General features: G+C 36.5%; 1 protein-coding gene across 1 annotated transcript; it reads right to left on the bottom strand.

Moving 5' to 3' along the window:
• Positions 1–467: 467 nt before the first annotated feature.
• Positions 468–9911, bottom strand: LOC129241941 (uncharacterized). The gene is made up of 10 exons (XM_054878491.1): positions 9739–9911; positions 9219–9660; positions 8874–9145; positions 8196–8804; positions 5302–6169; positions 4677–5243; positions 2398–2456; positions 2178–2333; positions 1892–2081; positions 468–1816 (listed from the first exon to the last, which is right to left on the bottom strand). The coding sequence occupies exons 1-10, from the start codon at positions 9823–9825 to the stop codon at positions 1326–1328; spliced, it is 3741 nt and encodes a 1246-aa protein (XP_054734466.1). The 5' UTR covers positions 9826–9911; the 3' UTR covers positions 468–1325.
• Between the last annotated feature and the right edge of the window lie 9328 nt (positions 9912–19239).

Below are 19239 nucleotides of genomic sequence, written 5' to 3'. Positions count from 1 at the left end.
AAATAAAAAAGAAATAACAAAAAAAAGGTAAGTTCTGTGGACTAATAGCATGCAAAAGTTTTTTTTTAGTATCTATACTTCATTATACCCAAATTTAATAGACAATAAAGATGCATACCCGGAATTTTTCTAAAAATTCTAATTGAAAAGTGTGAAATTGTGAATTTTTTTTTTTGCAATTGGCACAAAGTTTTAAATTATATTTGTATGTTTTTGTACGAATGAACCATATTTTCTTAAAAACAAACTCTTACAATTAACTGAAAAACAAATAAATTGTTAAAACTCTTACACAAGTCCCTGTGCTATAGTTTTAAAACACAGTGCGCTATTATTTCTATGAACTCTAGTATAAATGGCTATTCGTCGTCCATTTTCACTCTCTTTGATGCACTCACTGTATGGAAATTTTGTTTATTTATTTATGAGGCAATTTTGCCATACACTACCAGAAACACAAAAAATTTAGGCTTTTGTTCGAACGCGCGTCGAACGGCTTGTCAGATATGAAATGGCTTGGGCAAAGACGAGTTTTTGTCTATTGTGTATTATTGGAAAAGAATTCAAATATATTTTATTCAAATTTTTATAAATAGTATATGTATATGCATGATACGCATTCCATTTCTTCCATATACTTTCATCTTTAGTTTTACAAACCAAAATCGCTTAGCTTAATAGTAAATGTTAAAAAAATACTTAGAAAATGTATCATACGTCTTATATTTCGTTCACGTTGCGCCACACTACTTTTAATAACAATAAAACTTAAAAAAAAAAGAAAAAGGAGAGTCCAATATGAGAAATTAAAAGAGCAACAATGTGCGTCGAGTAGACGAAGATTACCCGTTACGGGTCCACTACTTATAAGCTCAGAGTATTACATACAAGTCCACTCTTATTTGGTGTTGTTATCTCAAACCTTTTACTCTTTTGTCAAAAATTTACCACAGTTTTGATGGTTCGACAGTTCGCTCTCATATGACAACAAATATAATTCAAGTAAAACCACAACGTCGCCAATAAATATAATATTTACTTCTCGCACAAGCATCCAATTCTACGTATTTATGTATCGTTTGTAAATATGTACTATTAGCATTCGGAGGCATTTTCCCAAAAATATATAAGGAGAATGCGAATAAGAGCAAGTAAACAAACAAATGTTAAATTGTATTCTGAACTTTCTAAACACCCCAAAGGGAGCACTTGATAGTTTTTCATAAACACAAAACGTTAAGCTGGTGTTTATGACGCAACGTGAACGTTTTATTATTTCCATAAATAATATTTATTCACTACCATGATGTCTTCACTCATTTCAACTAAAGTCTAAATATAGGTATTTCCTCCTCATATAGTGGATCGATTGCTACATCCATTTTCTCTTCCTCTCGCACCACGTCTAATTGACTGTAAGGCTCCAACTCGTCTGACGATGACGAGGAAGAGATTTGTATATAATCAATAACGGGCAAGCTATTGGCTTTTACACCAGCCATATTGGCATTTGTGATTGCGTTGGCGCCACCACTACTTGATATTTCGCTGGTTGAGATCCGAAATTTCAAGCCACTTGCACTGCGTGGCGTCACCTTTAAGCTCTTCAATTGTCCACCACGTTGAGTTCGTACGTGTCCACTCGAGAGACCTCTGCCGCGAATTGCCCGACCCCCACGCCGTCTTTTGTTGAATTCGTCCGACTCTGTAGACGACTCGGAGGAGTATAAGCGTCGTTTTAGCGTATCTGTTAAGGTGCGTTCACCACAAAATGAGTTATTGCTGGACTTTGATGTTTCATCCAAATCAATGTAGACTGAAAGAGGTGCAAGTAATGCATGCAAAATATGAAAATAAGTTGAAAGTAAAACGGCATTTTATATGAATGTACCTTTCCTTTCAGCACGCCGCGGCTTCCCCATCTGATTAGCTACCTCCTGCAAATTCATGCGCTGCAAACGCACACTTGGCTGTCGTAATTTTTGCACATCTGCGACTGTCAATCTGCGCAATCTAACACGCAATTTCTTTGCCATGCAAAGTTTTAGTAGATCCTCTTGTTCTGTTGGGTGCGATTCGTTCTGTGCTGTACTTGCAGTCGTTCCGCCCTTATCATTATTCGAATTCTTTTCATTTTTAACGCACGTGACTTTGGATAAATTCGATTCATTTTTGGCGACTGCATGATTTTTCGCCTTTTCAGGGCTTTGGCGCTCTTTGTCTGTAGCGATGAGTACATCCTCGCTTTGTTCCATTTGTTCGTCTTTACTTAAGTCATTTACTTCGTCACTGTCGCGACGCGCAGTTGTAGAGACGTCGCTTTCATCTTCATGCTTTAAATAATAATAATAATAATAATAAATTTGAAATGAGTTATTAGAAATTTCAAAGGTATACCATTTCCAAATCGGTAATTGACTCTGATTTGTCCTTATTTGTGTCTGCGGAAGCTGAAGCTGCAATAATTCATAAAAACAATATTTAGACATAATGATTCAAACTAAAATAAATAAATTGCATAATTCGTGAAAGCATAGAAAGCGAAAATTAATTTTAAAAAGCCTTGCAGTTATTAGTATTCTAACAGCATTAATGGATAATGGTGCTAAAGTAACTGCACTTGACTGGATATAAATCTGGTTTGTTTCCGTAACTTACACTCGACTGCTATGGGGATGGCTTTAGACTCAGATGAATATGATTCAAATCCCTCAGGTTCCCTGATTTTGTTCTAAATGGATTTTTTTTTTTGACAAATTATTTTCGATATGGACGAGTGGCATGTTCGAAGAATTGTGATTTAACTCTTTTTTTTAATTCCATTTTGTCGCAAAGTTCGTACACCTCATAGTTTCATCAAATTTATAATAATAAATGAGAATCAGTTCGCAGATCTTTTCATAAATATTTCACAAAGATTTTCTTCGTTCGTTTTTAGTTCGTTATGAGCTCTTGTTCAATTGACTGCTGGGCTAGGGTCAGATTCAGATTTATTGCAGGTTTGCACTTTGCCTGCACAGCCCTATGTGGCTTGGGCTATGGTTGATTTCAGTGTTAAAGTTGGCATTTCTTTGCCGTCCACTAGTTCTTGATGTCGCTGCTAACTTCCGATTTCTGCTCTTATTCTTACAAGCATTTCTCGAAACCTTATTTAAGCTGTCATGGTTTTGGGTCGGATTTTCGAAAGCTTCTGCTATACGAGCATATCAGTATCTCAAGATCTTCGTGCGCTTGTGCATCGGTATCGCTCATTTCCTTACGTGTCTCTCATTTTTCTCACACCCGATAGCAAATAGTGTTAACGCCAATGAGTTAGTAATGGCACCTTATGCATTTCGTTCAAGGCTTTTCGATATGCTATCGACATCAGACATTTTCGAATATATAGGCTTTTCCAATAAGAGGTGTTATTCAATGTTAAGATCAATGGTTCCGTTGCTTGTGTCGCACGTAGCGCCGACTTGTTGAAAACAAACGTTGTCCAGATCAATATCGTCCAATTCCGGACATAAAAAATCGTTAATCATCTCTCGATAGCTCAATCCATTCATCTTTAACTCTTGCTCCAGCTTCATTTTCGAAAAAGTAAGGTCCAATGACTTCGCCGTACCATAAACTGCACCAAACAGTCACACGTTGAGGATAGAGAGGCTTTTGAACAATAACTTTTGGATTTTCTGAGCCCCAGATTTTGTTGACGAAACCACCGAAGTGGAAATGGGCCTCATCACTCAAGAGGATTTCATGCATTTCAACGACCCAATCAGCAAAGACACGACGTTGTTAATGATTGGCCGGCTTGAGTTCTTGTGTTAACTAGACTTTATAAGCCTTAAGACCCAAATGTTTAGGCAAAGTATGGCGTAGTGACGTTTGTGGAATGCCTAATTCCAAAGAACGATGAGGAATGGACAAACCTGGGTTTTCTTCAACACTTTCGGCTACAACAGCAATATTTTTGGCTGTTCTTGAGCGACGTGCACGGGTTTTATTCTTCACATCACTAACTTGTTCCAACACCTCGCATTTTTTTCAACAATTTCTGTATTGCGGTCCGACAAGGTGCTTCACGATGACCCAAAAATGTTCGAGTTTTACGAACCGTCTCTGCCAAATTATCACCATTTTTATTAATGGCGTAGTTTCTACTTGTCAAATATCAAAAAATAACAGTTTCAAAAGTGGCATCTACCGAAATAGCGGCTATTCAAAATTACACCTGTTATTGGAAAACCCTTTATATCGAAACTACGCCAGTGTGTTCGAAGATATGGCTTCTGTCATGTCTACGAAGCTACTGGGTTTCAGCAGATGTCTGTTGGATTAGTCCCTGCTGTAATACCCTCCATTAACTGGGAGCATAACGATAACATCAATCCGTTGAGCAAATCCACTCTGTAAAGAACCCCTGCATAACACCTACCATCGTCATACCAAAAAAGCAGTGACTTCTTTACTGCATTAATCTAAAACAACAGAGGTTTTAATTCCTAAACTTCAGTACACCAATTATGATTGCAGTATCATCTCTTACGGCTTAAAATAAGAGATATTGATGTTTTGCCTTAGGGCGTTGATAAAGTCGCGCAAATTTTTCGTGGAGTGTTGTATGATGTTACAGTAAAAAACAAAAAAGTATATAATGAAAATAAAAATTTAATTAAATGTATACCTACTTTCCTGCATACTTCCTTCCTTGCCAGTCTCTTTGTTCTTTCCAAGCTTCTGAGCTTCCTCAGCTCGCATAATAGCTTCCGCGTTCCTTATTTGTTGACGCCTCTCTTCTAACATTTTATACTTTAATCTCTGCTCGTTAAGTAGTTTGATGCTATTCGTTTTCAATACTTCTAACTTGGCGGACTTATTGAACAAGGTGCTAGTCTCCAAATGAGGTACATTATTCTCTATGGTTTTCAATTCTTGCCCATTTAAACTCCAAATATCTGGAAATGGATTGAAACCGCTGGTACTATTGCTGAACACTTTGCGTTCATTTAGAATTTCGTTAAAATCACGTTTCGTCTCATTTATTGTGGCTGTGCCAGCTTCACTAGTATCACAAACTGATTCCTTCACTTCTTCGGTTAGCTGATCTGATTTCTTTATGTCCTCCTCCTTTTCTTCGTTTGACATAATTTCATCCTTTTCCAAGACATTCGCAATCATGGCGGCAGCACGTGCTCGTGTACGGCGTGTACTCATGAAATACGTATCGAATAGTAGCGAGTGATCGGTTTTCTTAGCTGAAATTGAAGAAACCATTATGGTTTAAATGGTTGTAGATCATTAAATTTCACTTACGTTCATGCTTAGCCGGCTCATCCAAATCGGAATCGGCTTCAAAGTCTTCCGAGTCTTCATCCTCATTCTCATCGCTACTGTCTTTGCTAAAATTTGGCATGCCTGTATTCTCATAGCCCTGCTCGATACTACCATAATCCAACTGCGGCCGATGTTTGTACTTTTCATAATCAATTTTCAAAAATTTAAGACGATCATTTGCCTCAGCCATATTCAGCTCTATAAAGTGGCGTTTCTGTTCGGCATCTTTTAGCAGACTTTTGCAACGCTTGCGCAATTCGACCCAATTAAGAGCCCAAGCAAAACTTTTATTTCGTGGCAGAAAAATAACAGTGAGAAGATCTTTAATCGTATTTTCGGGCAGTTTGAAGGCCCGCAAAGCGTTGCACAATTGTCCATAATCAACCTCGGGTGCATCGTGGTTTGCTAATTTTACAATTTCCTTTACATCAATAGTTGAACTAAGCAATCCGTACTTAGCATTAATAGCATTCACTTTCTCTCCTTTGTCACCTTTTTCGCGCCGATCTCTTCTACTATCGTATCTTTCCTCATCATCGTAGTTTTCACCAGTTTCAAAACGGTGACTCAGACGATTCGCGCGCATACCACTACGTATTACAGTTTCATAGTACTTTTTGCAGGGATTTAAATAAAAGCCAGTCAACCAAAATTCTTGTTCCATAAAAAGATGTTCTTGGAAAATTAATGCCAAATCTTCAAAGTGTTTGGAGAGTTTTACTTCGAGGTTTAGTAAGAATTCAGGTGTTAAACCTGGATGATAGCGCCAAGTTTCAATGGCATTCAATTGCAGACCAATAATCTTTAGCAGTACTATCAGCTTAGCGAAGTACCAGCCTCTGTGTGTCTAGAAACGCAGAAAATAGATAAGAAATAAATATTTATAATCTGTATTTAATAATATTTTCAACTGCTTAATGCCACCCAAACACGTAGTATGCCCTTTACCGGCGACTTAAGTAATTTAAGCCATACAGGTTGCAAAGCACAATTCAAGGAAGATAATGGTAAAGTATGTGGTAAGCGAATGAACCTCAGTCGTTTGCTTCTCGAGCTAAGAAATATAGATGTTGTTGTTGTCGTAGCAGTAGAAATATAGATCGTTGGATTCGGGGTAAGTTCTTCATAGTTTAAAAAGTACTTAACTAGTTAGAGTACTTAATTATGTAGAGTATAAGGCAAGCGAATGAGTCTCACTAGTTTGTTTTTCGAGTTAAGAAATATAGACCGTAGAATTCGGGGTAAGTTCTTTATAGCTTAAAAGTGCACTTTGTATTATAACGGGTGATCAATTAAGAGGAGTTTTTTTCATTTGCGTTTTTTTTACAGATCGCGCGCGAGTTGTGGCAAACTGTCATCATGGATTTGTTGAACAGCGTTTGGCATTTCATCATGGAAAGACTCACAGCGCAACAACGTCTACAAATTGCTCAACTGTATTATGAAAATCAGCGTTCTGTGACAAATGTTTTTCGTGCGCTTAGACCGCATTATGGTCAACATAATCGGCCTGCCTTAAACACTATTCGACATACCATCAACAAATTTGAATCCGAATATTCATTGGTGGATAATTCTCGACCGAATAGACCACGTCCAGCAAGAAGCATTGAGAATATAGCGGCAGTAGCAGAGAGTGTACGTGAAAACCGCGATGAATCGACTCGGCACCGTTCTCAGCAACTTGGACCGTCGTATGGAACAACTTGGTCAATTTTACGGAAGGATCTTCATTTAAAAGCATACAAAATACAGCTCGTACAAGAACTAAAGCCAAATGACCTTCCTGCACGTCACCGTTTTGCTGATTGGGCTCTTGAAAAAATTGAAGAAGATCCGCTGTTTTCGAGCAAAATTTTGTTCAGCGATGAGGCGTATTTCTGGCTCAATGGTTACGTCAATAAGCAAAATTGCCGTATTTGGGATGAAGAGCAACCAGAACAGGTTCAAGAACTACCTTTACACCCAGAGAAAACAACGGTCTGGTGTGGTTTATGGGCTGGTGGAATCATCGGTCCATATTTTTTCAAAAATGATGATGGCCGCAACGTAACTGTGAATGGTGCTCGCTACCGTACCATGATATCGGACTTTTTGCTACCTGAAATTGAATCTAATGATCTCTACGACATTTGGTTTCAACAAGACGGAGCCACTTGCCATACAGCTCGTGAAACAATGACTTTATTGAGAAGTCATTTCGGAGAGCAGCTGATTTCACGTTTAGGACCTTAGAGTTGGCCACCAAGATCTTGTGATATCACACCTTTGGACTTTTTTCTTTGGGGATTCGTGAAGTCCAAGGTCTATGCTGATAAACCAGCTACGATTGAAGCTCTGGAAGCCAACATTACGCGTGTTATTCACGACATACCAGTCGAAATGCTCGAACGAGTGATTGAAAATTGGACCTTCAGAATGGACCACCTTAAGCGTAGTTGCGGCCAACATTTGAATGAAGTCATATTCAAAAAGTAAATGTCAAAGAATGTCCTTTCAAATGATAAATAAAGGTTTTGAACATAATTTACATTTTTTTTTTTTTTTTTAACTATTGAAAAAAGCACCTCATGATTGATCACCCGTTATTATTCCAAAAGCCTATTGTTAATACATTTAGTACTTGTTGTTGTTGTTGTTGTTGTACCAGCATAAACATTCCCCCTACTTACATACGGGGAATGCTGCCGGAGTGACACTCCTGGCCGAATATAAATCCGGGTCGTTTCGGTAACGTGGAACCGACTGTCGTGGAAACTACAGTATGTAGTGTAGTGGTTATCACGTGTGCTTCACATTTAGTACTAATTAATGCTAGTGCATGCACCAAGCGCGCAAATTTCTTTGAAATATAAATGCTAAACCTCACTTACCCGCTTCACCAACACAGTATAAACATAATTCAGCACATCTGAGTTATTTGGCAAATTTTGGAAAACTGGATCAACGCGACGTTCGTTTTCCTCATCCGCTGCAAAAAGTTGTTTGTTTACACCATCTGTATGCTCCGTACTGCCAATGTTGCTCAAGCGATTCCCTTTACACATTTTAGTATAGAAACATGTAAGATTTTCTTTTGTAATCGACAAGCTGTGGCTACGGCGTTTCATTTCTTTTTTGTGCAATTCGTTCATCATAAACTCTTCACTTCGTTCCCTTTCAATTATGTACAAATGAATGACACGTTTAAAATCTTCTATGCACTTATTGAAATCGTCCTCATTCAATTTATTCATTTCCATTATTTGATGACCAAGCAAATAGCTCATATAGGATTGTGATATAACACCAAAAAGGCTAACGAAATTTTCGTCGTATGAATCGTATATGAAGGCATCAATGAACTCATTACTACTTATTTGCAAATTAATACAGGTTATGGCAATATAACGGGCTGGCGTGTATTCCATTTGCTCCGCTGAATTTTCTTTAATGCTTGCACAGTCTATCATATTTCGATAGTAAAAACGTATGTTATTTAGCTGCAAAAACAAAGAAATAAAAATAGTAAACCATCCTTTACCACGTCCCTTAATTTCCAGTATACTCACCACATTATCAATAACGAAACCGCGTATATCATCCATTTCATATATGGCCATTAAGTAAATATGACATATAAGTATTAAACACGTTTTGTGTTGGCTTTTCACTTCTGGATGCGCAAGTTTTGCCTCGAGCTTGCTCTGTTCATACTCATGATTCCAGGCAGCAATGATGCGCATCGATAATTTACGAACACCTTCGAAAATGCCGCCGTCAAAGAGTTTGATGAGACGCAATAATAGCAAAGCTAAACCCTCCTTTTGAAGATGTTGGATATCTAATTATTAAAGGAGCATTAAATAAATTAATATTTGTGGCACAAAATTCAAATAGGTACTCAAGGAATCTACCTTCAACTGTAGCTGGTGCCTCTACATGCTCACTCGACTGCTTCAAACTTTCAGCCAAATTTCTATTACATACCATAAACTGATTTAAATATGGTATATCCCACGGTTTGACACCCAATTGTAGTGCGTACTCCCAATTGAAGATATCGCTACCAGGTAATTTTTGCAACACATTTTTTGCACGCTTAATACAAACAAGGAGCATAGCTTTGTGGTGGGGTCTGCACTCCTCCCACTCCTTGCTAAACCACATGTCCAGTGAATATTGTACAATTTGCTTTAGGACAGTGTTCAAACAGGGTGGTATAACGTTCTTATTTTCCAGGTCATCCCAATGCAGCTGACATACCTCCCAACCATAAAACAGTAACTCCAACCGTTCGCGTCCCATCAGTTGGAACACATCCAAATCGGAGTCTTTCATAGTGTACAGCATTTTAATCTGTTAAAATTAGAAAAAGAAACAAATGACAATTAAATCAAAATAGTAGCATAAATTTTGGGAACCTTTGCAACTCACCGCAACAAATTCATGAAATCCAACTTTCAGTGCAGAATTACAGAAGTGCTCCCGGTTCTGCGTATTATATGGCAATATGATATCCATTTTTGGATCTTTCGAGTTGAATTTACAACAAAATATATTACTACAATTGCATTATTTACGACTTCCCCGAAATTTTCAAACTATTATGCGACAAAGCATACAAACAATTGTAATCAGCTGATTTACGCGCGCAGTGCTGGTAAGTGTGAAACACGCTGGTCACGTAGACCGTACAACCTTTTGATTCAAATTGTGAATAATTTATCGTATACAGACGCAATCAGTAGAGCCTCCGAACTATCGATAGTTGAGGCCATGGTTTTCGATAGTTGATAGTTCTAGGCAAAATGCTGACAGTTTGCGGATGAACATTCCTTTAAAAATAATTTTCGGATGAACCTTTACAAGATGAGTTTTTTTATAGATTATAAATTATAAATGATAAAATCAAGAAAGTACTTAAAACTTCAGCAGCCATATTCAGAGAGTTCCGAAAGCAAATTGTAAATACGCCGCGGAAATAAAGGAATTTCGCGAATTACATGGCGGAGCATAGCAATAAATTGTTTCTCCTGTCACATCTATATATCAATATCGATAGACTTACTGTGAGCGTCAAAATAAAGTGTACAAAGCATTTTGTTATAATATGGATTTTATTTCAGCCTTTAATAACAAAACAATATATTTTAAGTTCATGTTTTTTAAATTAGTTTTTGATTCTCTACTAATTACTAGAAAACAACAAAAAATAAATTACAACAACAAAATTTGTAAGACAAAAACAAAATTTAGTGCATGTTTTACTCGTCAAAATAAAGTGTACAGAGATATTTCTATTTATTTATTTAATATATGGAAAATAACAATAAATTATTATTTTACAATAAAAAAGGAGCACTAGCTGCCAGGGCTTACGGCTCACTACTCTAATAAGATTATTTTTTTACTACAAAAGTTAAGCTATTAGAGAGTTAATTTTCTGGAAACGATTATTAGGCACTATCAACACATGAATTAAAGAAATTAAGTTATGTGAGAGGTAAATTCATAGGATATACGGAAGAATATTTACATAGATGTTTAAGTAAAGAGACTTATGGTTTAAATCAATTTTCTCAGATCCGCTCTAATTAAGTAATCTGTCATTTTCTTAATGTTTTCCTGAGTCTTTAGTATTTCCGATGGAAGATGTTTGTTGAAACTTGTGCTCCTGAGATTCATAAAATGCGTGCAGTCGTCCAACAGGGGCTGGAGGAAAGCAAAGCAAACCTGTTATCCCCCAAGTTAGGTGGCCCAGGGGCCATTGTAGTTCTTACTTTATACCAGAACACTTGCAATGAACGTAGAACTTGGCACGTAAAAATTACACTTGAACGAGAGTTATTTCAGATTGACACACACGTGACCGCACTGTTTTTTGTTTTTTTGAAGTGAAACTTCTTTTGTCTCGAAGGATGAAACGCTGTGAGGAGTAAAACCATAGCGTTTCATCGATATGTGACGCTACGCCAGCGCCATCTGTTAAAAGCGTGGCGTGGATGAAACGCTGTGAGGAGTAAAACTACGCTAAACTACGTAAAACTCACGCTATGCCAGCGCCATCTGTTAAAAGACTGGCGTGGCGTGTCGTCTTATCGAATGTAATTTGTAATATGACATTTGATTGATGGCCGCCGTAGCCGAGTGGGTTGGTGCGTGATCACCATTCGGAATTCACAGAGAGGTCGTTGGTTCGAATCTCGGTGAAAGCAAAATTAATGAAAACATTTTTCTAATAGCGGTCGCCCCTCGGCAGGCAATGGCAAACCTCCGAGTGTATTTCTGCCATGAAAAAAATCTGCTCATAAACATATCATAAAACAAATTGAAATAAATGTATAAAAAAAAAAAAAAAAAAAATTTTCTTGTGATTCGAACCAAGGATTTCGGATCGGAAGCCCACATTGCTAGCCGCTGGGCTATCGCGCTGTGCTGTCGCCGCAAAATAATGTATCATAAATCTGTTTACCATACCAAAGACCATACACTTTGCGAACGCATTTCGGTGGAAACAGTTGACAGTTATCCCAAACACAATATTATTAGTAACGCGAGACGCGTCATAGAGTGTGTGTGTAGTTTTGAGCAAATCTTACAAACATATTTTGTTTTGTTGATTGATTTCTGTTAAATATGGCATCAAATCAACAAAAACGGAAACCGAAAACAGGTGCTGAACGGCAACGTGAGTATTTGGAGCGTAAAAAATTAAGAGCTACTGTTGAACACCGTGACAGTGAATCCTCCGGTTGTACGATAAGTGATAATTTGTAGTACCAACAACAAGATGCGGAACTACCATTGATGCAGTATTTCATCGATACCTTGATAGATTAGAATGTAGATCATTTTTTACGTATTTCAGTTACCATAAAGCCCTTGTTTCATTTTTGGAAAACGAATCCAATAATGATAATGACAATGCCGAGAACCAAATGTAATTGAGTACAATAAATTCATTTCTTTTTATATTAAAATAAATAAATAATTCTGTTTAATAAAATTCCATTCCATGCTTTCCATGACTTCTGCATGCATTATATTGAAATAATAGTTAAATTATTGATTTGTTGATAAAAGAAGTTTCACTTCAATCGTGCGGGTTCCGTGAACTACCACACACTTTCTTTTTTTTTTTTTTTTATTTAATTTTATTCAATTTCCAAAATTTCAAAAACAAATTAGATTAATAAATCGAGAATGCTCTCTCTACGCCTACTCAAAGTAATGTGTATTTGTACAGAGATATATTTTACAAAAATTATATCGATTTAATATTTTGTTGATTTCCCTTTTGCTTTGATAACGGAAGACAGTCTTCGGGGCATCGACTCAACTAGTTTTTTTGTCACGTCAGATGAAATTTTATCCTACTCTTCCTTTATAGCGAGTTTAAGCATATCCATATTGGTGATTGTCCTTTTCCGGATTTGGTGGTCTAAATGCTCCCACAAATGTTCAATAGGGTTTAAGACCGGTGACTGTGGAGGATGATCCAATGTCTTAGGAGTACGATAAAGCAGCCATTGTTTTACTATTTTTGCTGTGTGCTTGGGATCATTATCTTGTTGAAAGATCCAAGATCCCTGCAGTCTAATTTCTGTACACTGGTTAGTAAATTATTTTGTAAAATATTCATATAATTTGTTTTGTTCATTGTACTTTCAATAAAAACCAAATTGCCAACTCCGCTTGCCGCCATACATCCCCATACCATCACCGAACCCTCACCGTGCTTAACTGTGGTTATCAAATTTTGGTCGGCATACTCTTTATTTTTGGTTCTCCAGACTTTAACCGATTTTTTCTGCCCAAATACCTCGAATTTACTCTCATCGGTAAACAGGACATTATTCCAGAAAGAAACATCCCGATTTTCGTATTTTTTTGCATAATCAAGACGTTTTTTTTATTAACTGTCGATATTAGCGGCTTTTTTCGTGGGAGACGACCATGTAACCCATTTGCGTGCAACGCTCGATGTATTGTACTAGCACTTACGCTAGTATCTGATGCAGTTGAAACTTCTTGTGATATTTTGACCGCAATTTTAAAGGGATTTTTCTTAAATTTTTTCTTAAAATTTTTGGGCGGCCTACATCTGGGCGATTTTCTACTTTGCCGAACTTTTTGTATTTGTCAACTACTTTTTCACAGTATTATGGCTTCTGTTGACAATAGAGCCAATTTCACGAAAGGTTTTACCTTCATTTCGAAGCTTTAGTACCAGTTCTCTAACATCAGTCGAAGTTTGTTTCAAAAAAAATAAATAATAGAATTTAATTTACTGTAGACGAAAACTTTTCACTCTGTCGATCGCAACCAATTAAAATACAATATGAAAAAAGTTTCAATGCATCGAAAAAGGAAGTAAAACATCAAATATAACGGTATTTTTTACCGTACAACATCGCTAAAATGCTACTGATGTACGCTGTACACTTTATTTTGACGCGTAAAATATGCACTAAATTTGGTTTTTGCCTTACAACTTTTGTTGTTGTGATTTATTTTTTTGTTGTTTTCTAGCAATTAGTAGAGAATCAAATACTAATTTAAAAAACATGAAATAAAAATATATTCTTTTGTTATAAAAGACTGAAATAAAATCCATATTATAACAAAATGCTTTGTACACTTTATTTTGACGCTCACAGTATATATGCACTGCCATTAGGTATTTCCTTTAAAAATATCCGAAAGTAAAATTTCAGATACATTTTAATCGGAAGGGCAATTATCTATGTAGCCCGAGTCCCATTATTTACCAAAATATTTCGATAAGAGTACCAAAATCGCGCGATTTTGCATTACAAATTTTCCCTTTATATTAAAATAGTATTTAATATTGAAATTGTAATATATAGCGAAAAATTGTAATAAGAAATTACACGGTATCCAAATTCTAAAGTTTCCTTTACATATAAATCTGACGCCCATCAAATTTGGCGCTCAATTTTGTGAAATTGAATTAGCATTTATTTCAATAAAGTGACAATATCACACACTATTTGGCAGTGTTTATTTCTTCGCCCATTTTGTGTTTACATTTTTGCTATTAAATATTAATAATATCAAAATTTGCTAATGCGTCGATTGGTACCCGTATCGGGAACTCAGGCTGCATACTAGATAATCGCCTTTTTATATTTCAGGAGTCTGCTTCATGTAAAGGCATATTTATGCTGAAAACAGGGAACACCGTAAACGTAATCCCGACTCAGCTGTTCCGATCAAACTAATGAGAACCCCATGTAAATGAAAAGTTCCTTCCTTCCATATCGTAGTACAGTAGATTTTATTTCACGATTATTAAAAAAATCCCGTAATACCGACTCAGCTGATTGCTCTCTCACCACACAGTGTTGCCAAGCAGTACATTTCGAAATCATTTACAAAATAAAGCTAGAAAAATGATAATTTTTGTTAAAATAGCTTACAAATACTGTTGAATAATGTTAATTATAGTTAAATGCACTATTTGCATTTGTTGGTTTTTGGCTTTGGTTTATGAAACAATGAAAAATTGTAACTGATAACGCGGATGTGTGAAAAAGTGTGTAAGCAAAAATATCAATGGCAACATTGTGTAGATACAACCAAACACATACACATACAAACCGATGTACTGTGTAAATATGTAATTAAAAGAACGCAGTTGTTCTCGGGGGTGAGTTTTTGTGCACGGTAAGGGACTGCGGTAAGGGATTCCGTGCGGTGTTCACTGTTTTCAGCATTATATGTTATGACAAGAGAAATAGCCCAACAACAAAGTTATCAACATTAATATATATATATATATATGTAAGGATTGCTATTAACAGTAAAAGGCACAGGGTCGGTGCAGTCCGAAGAAAGAAGAAAGATGGGAATTGACAGTTATGCGAGCGGCAGAACAAACTGGCAGCGTTTATAAAGGTATTCATTTGTCAATAGAAAACAACATTATTGCACCAATTCATTTTAATTTAATTTCCAGATACTATGTATCATTATAAGCTTACGTATTGTCGGCCTTGAAAAAATACGGAATTGAACAGTTGGTTCTACGTTACCGTCACTGACACTACAGCAGCATTTTCGTAACATGAACAGCAACAAAAACAATTGGACAGGAAAATAACATAAATGTTAATTTTGGGTGAAATAGAAATCAGTAGTGCAATTCACTAATTTTTAGTGATTCCACCATTTTTTTATCTACAGTATTTGTCGTTTGCACTAACGAGTGTGCTGTTCACAAACTTATATGGAGATCGGCATCTTTGTCAAATTAAATATCAAAATGAGCGAACAACGCTATTAAATTAAACTTTAAGTTTTTTTTAATTACTTTGCACAAAAATAGTAAAAAAAATAACCATTTATTTGAAATTATAATAATATTTACTAAATACTTTTTGTATATACATGTATTGCTTTGGGATATCAACTCATTCAAAATTTTCTTTTGCAGCTTGTCCCTCTACTTAGGTCATCGGGAACCTCACCTTTGCGCAAAATATAGAGCGGTTGATTGCACATTTTACACGATGTATGCTACGGCTAACAGACGATTGGCTCATGCCAATTCTCCATTGCTCATCCATGGGTCGTTGATAGCATCCAGTTGGTTCACAATGCAGCTAGAACCTAGTAATATAAAAGTAGAATTTAGAATAGAGTAAGCTTAAATGTTACAAAATTTACCTGTTTTTCTGTCGAAATCGCTGTTATTATGAAACCTCAAGCTGAAAGATTAGATCCCTAGTGAAGGTGGACGATGTGAGCTGTATGAGCTTTACGACAACATAGACATAGCGCAGCGAATGAAAATCCAGCGGCTACGTTGGCTGGGTCCTGTCGCCTGAAAGGATACAAACGCTCTGGCTCTGAAAGTATTTGATGCGGTACCAGCTGGTGGTAGCAGAGGAAGAGAAAGGCTTCCTTGGTGCGTCCGATTGGCGCCAGTTAGCACGAGAAAGGAACGAATGGCGCGCTTTATTTAAACTCGGCCAAAATCGGCTTTCGCGCCAATTAAGAAGAAGAAGAAGAAGTTGGAATTAATTTTTGAAACTCCCAAGTGGAGAGTATTGTCAACATCCGGAGCAAGCATTGATCTATTGTTTGAGGGTTCATTGCCTTCCTCTACACGACAAGTCATAAGCCAAATACTCAAAGCACATATTTGAGTTTTTTTAATAAGTTTTTCATAATGTAATTTCAAAGTTGAAATTCAAATTTAATTAAGCTTATTAATTCTTGTTTTCTAGTTTAATTTAACCACAAAAAAATTCGTTACGTCTGGTTTGTGATAATCGACATGTTAACATAACAGCTGGCTCTGTCTTATCGATAATCGTTATGAAATGGGTAACCGAATAACAAAATCGTTTAAATTATGGTTAAGGAAAGATAAAATGTGTAAGTAAATCCCACTACTGGACACTTCATTCACCTATATGAAGGCAGGATCATTGGAAACATGTTCCATTAATCCCAGCTTTATTATAATGGAACTATCCAACTATATATGTATATGTACATATATAAAATTGGCGCGTACACCCTTTTTGGGTGTTTGGCCGAGCTCCTCCTCCTATTTGTCGTGTGCGTCTTGATGTTGTTCCACAAATGGAGGGACCTACAGTTTCAAACCGACTCCGAACAGCAGATCTTTTTATGAGGAGCTTTTTCATGGCAGAAATACACTCGGATTTTTGCCATTGCCTGCCGAGGGGCGGCCGCTTAAGAAAAATCTTTTTCTTAATTTTGTTGTTTCACCGAGATTCGAACCTACATACGTTCTCTCTGTGAATTTCGAATGGTAGTCACGCATCAACCCATTCGGCTACGACGGCCGCCCGTGAGACAATCCAAATATTCTCCCTATTTTAGGTCTTTGTTAAATGCTAGCTCGTTTCAAAGCGTGAATTTCTTCAGAAGGAATAGTTTTTATTTTGTTCATTGATGTCTAACTTAGTTGAAGCCACTTGGTTGCATCAGCTTGCCCGTTACCACAGCAGCAATTACATACCGTTAAATGTACTCTTCTTGATATTTTATGTATTTTTAAAGTAAGAATTTCGGCAACCTTTAATTTAAATGCATCGGTCGCGGATTATCAAAAAGTCTACCTTTTGCACGCAATGATCCAAAAAATGCTTAATGGTGCCCTGATTTCAATCGTATGCCAGGATGCATTCCATATCATATGGGCCCTAGACATACCAATGCGAATCACTGGTCGAGTTTTTGCTCACACCATTTTGTAAACGAAATGTTTTTTCCAATAAATTTTACTTTTACTCAAAATTACTATAATGTAATTGGCTTGCTAAGGGAACCGATTTGTCAAGAGGGAATGAGAAAGCTTCTTACTGAGCAACCTTGAATGATGATACATTCGCTGAGACTGACAATTGCATAGTGAAGAATTTTAAAATTGACAGTGAAGATGGATATTTCGAAATGTTCAACAAATAGTACAGTCACCTTATTGGATACAGGTACAAGTTTTTGTAAAGTATTCTATATTTCATAACATCGTGCGAGAATGGAAAAACACAGTATGCAGACATCTTATTTTTTCATTTCTCCACATAAAATACAAAAAAGTGTCCACTCATTTCACTGTAATGCAAACAAAAAAAAAAAAAAAACAACAACATACAGTGATGCAGTTAAAAGAATTGATATTTCCGGCGCAAGTTTCAAAAAACAAAATTCTATTTGTAGAATTCGAGAGTTTGTATGGGGAGTTTGACATATAGCAATATTAATACTTTTTTAACCATTGGATCGCTTACTTCGTTTGAAAAGCTTAGTTTGTTTTGGAGCTTTTCAAAAAAGGAATTTAAGCATGAAAATAGTGTGTTAAATAAGGGACGGCTCTAAATAAAACTTTTACAGTGATGGAGTGTCAGTACTTAGTGCGCCAAGTGAAGAAAAATCCAACAACAAGCGCTGCAAAGTTAACTGAAATGGCCAAAAAGGATTTAAGTACGGCTTGCCATCCAGAAACCGTTTGAAGAAGGGAAGCTAATTTAATGCTAGAATATTAAACATTTCGTAAGTGCTAAGAATGGAAGTTAGAGATTGCAGTTTACGCGCAACCATCTAAATAAGACCCCAGAATTTTGGAGGACCATACTTTAGACGAGGTAAAAATAAACGTATTTGGACCAGATGACAGACATTTTATATGGCGCGAGTCCAATACGAAGTTCAAACCACAAAATTTCCGAGCTACTATAAAACATGGAAGTGGCAGCGTTATGGTTTGAGCGAGCATGTCCTCAAATGGAGTTGGAACTTTGACCTTTATCGAAGAGACAATAAACAAATATGTTTATTTACGACTTTTGCAAGAAAAATTGGCTCAAAGCGGTAGAAAATTACAAATTGAAGACGACTTTCGTTTTTATCAAGATAGGGACCCTAAGCACAAGTTACAAATAGAAGCAAACTTGGTTAAAAAATGCCCCCACATTGTTGAAACTCTTGCCCAATCACCGGATTTGAACGTCATTGACAATTTGTGGTTGGTTTTGAAGGCAAGTAAAGGGTTTTTCAATAAGAGCGGGTAGATGTTGAAATGGAATAAAATGGCGTTTGCTGTGTGGCACGTAGCGCCGTCCTGCTGGAACCACATGTCGTCTAGGTCCATATGGTTCAATATGGGCCATGATAAATTGGACGGGCCACCACGTCTACCGAAAAATGGGCGCAATGAGCGCAACGTTTGCGTTAATGAACACTCATTTTGATAATAAAGTTTTATCATTTGAACGTGCTGTTCAATCGTGTAACTTGCCATGATGATTTGGCATAAACAACTGAATAATAAACAAAAGATTTGATGTCACCAAAACAAAATGAGTGTCACAGGGCGTCAAAATCGACCTGCGCCAATTGAAAAACCCTTTATAAGAAAATATGACATCTATAACA

Source organism: Anastrepha obliqua, chromosome 3, assembly GCF_027943255.1.
Source record: "Anastrepha obliqua isolate idAnaObli1 chromosome 3, idAnaObli1_1.0, whole genome shotgun sequence".
In the NCBI taxonomy this organism is placed as follows: Eukaryota; Metazoa; Arthropoda; class Insecta; order Diptera; family Tephritidae; genus Anastrepha; species Anastrepha obliqua.
Note: the sequence above shows the minus strand (reverse complement) of the source record. Positions and strands in the feature narration are given on the sequence as shown.

Bases quoted from the DNA above. Each gene is read 5' to 3' on its own strand.
- LOC129241941 (XM_054878491.1), bottom strand. From the start codon at position 9,825: ATGGATATCATATTGCCATATAATACGCAGAACCGGGAGCACTTCTGT. The intron at 6,170-8,195 runs GTAAGTGAGGTT...CTGCGTTTCTAG, and splicing joins ATACTGTGTTGGTGAAGCGG to ACACACAGAGGCTGGTACTT. The intron at 2,334-2,397 runs GTATACCTTTGA...TATTATTTAAAG, and splicing joins CAATTACCGATTTGGAAATG to CATGAAGATGAAAGCGACGT.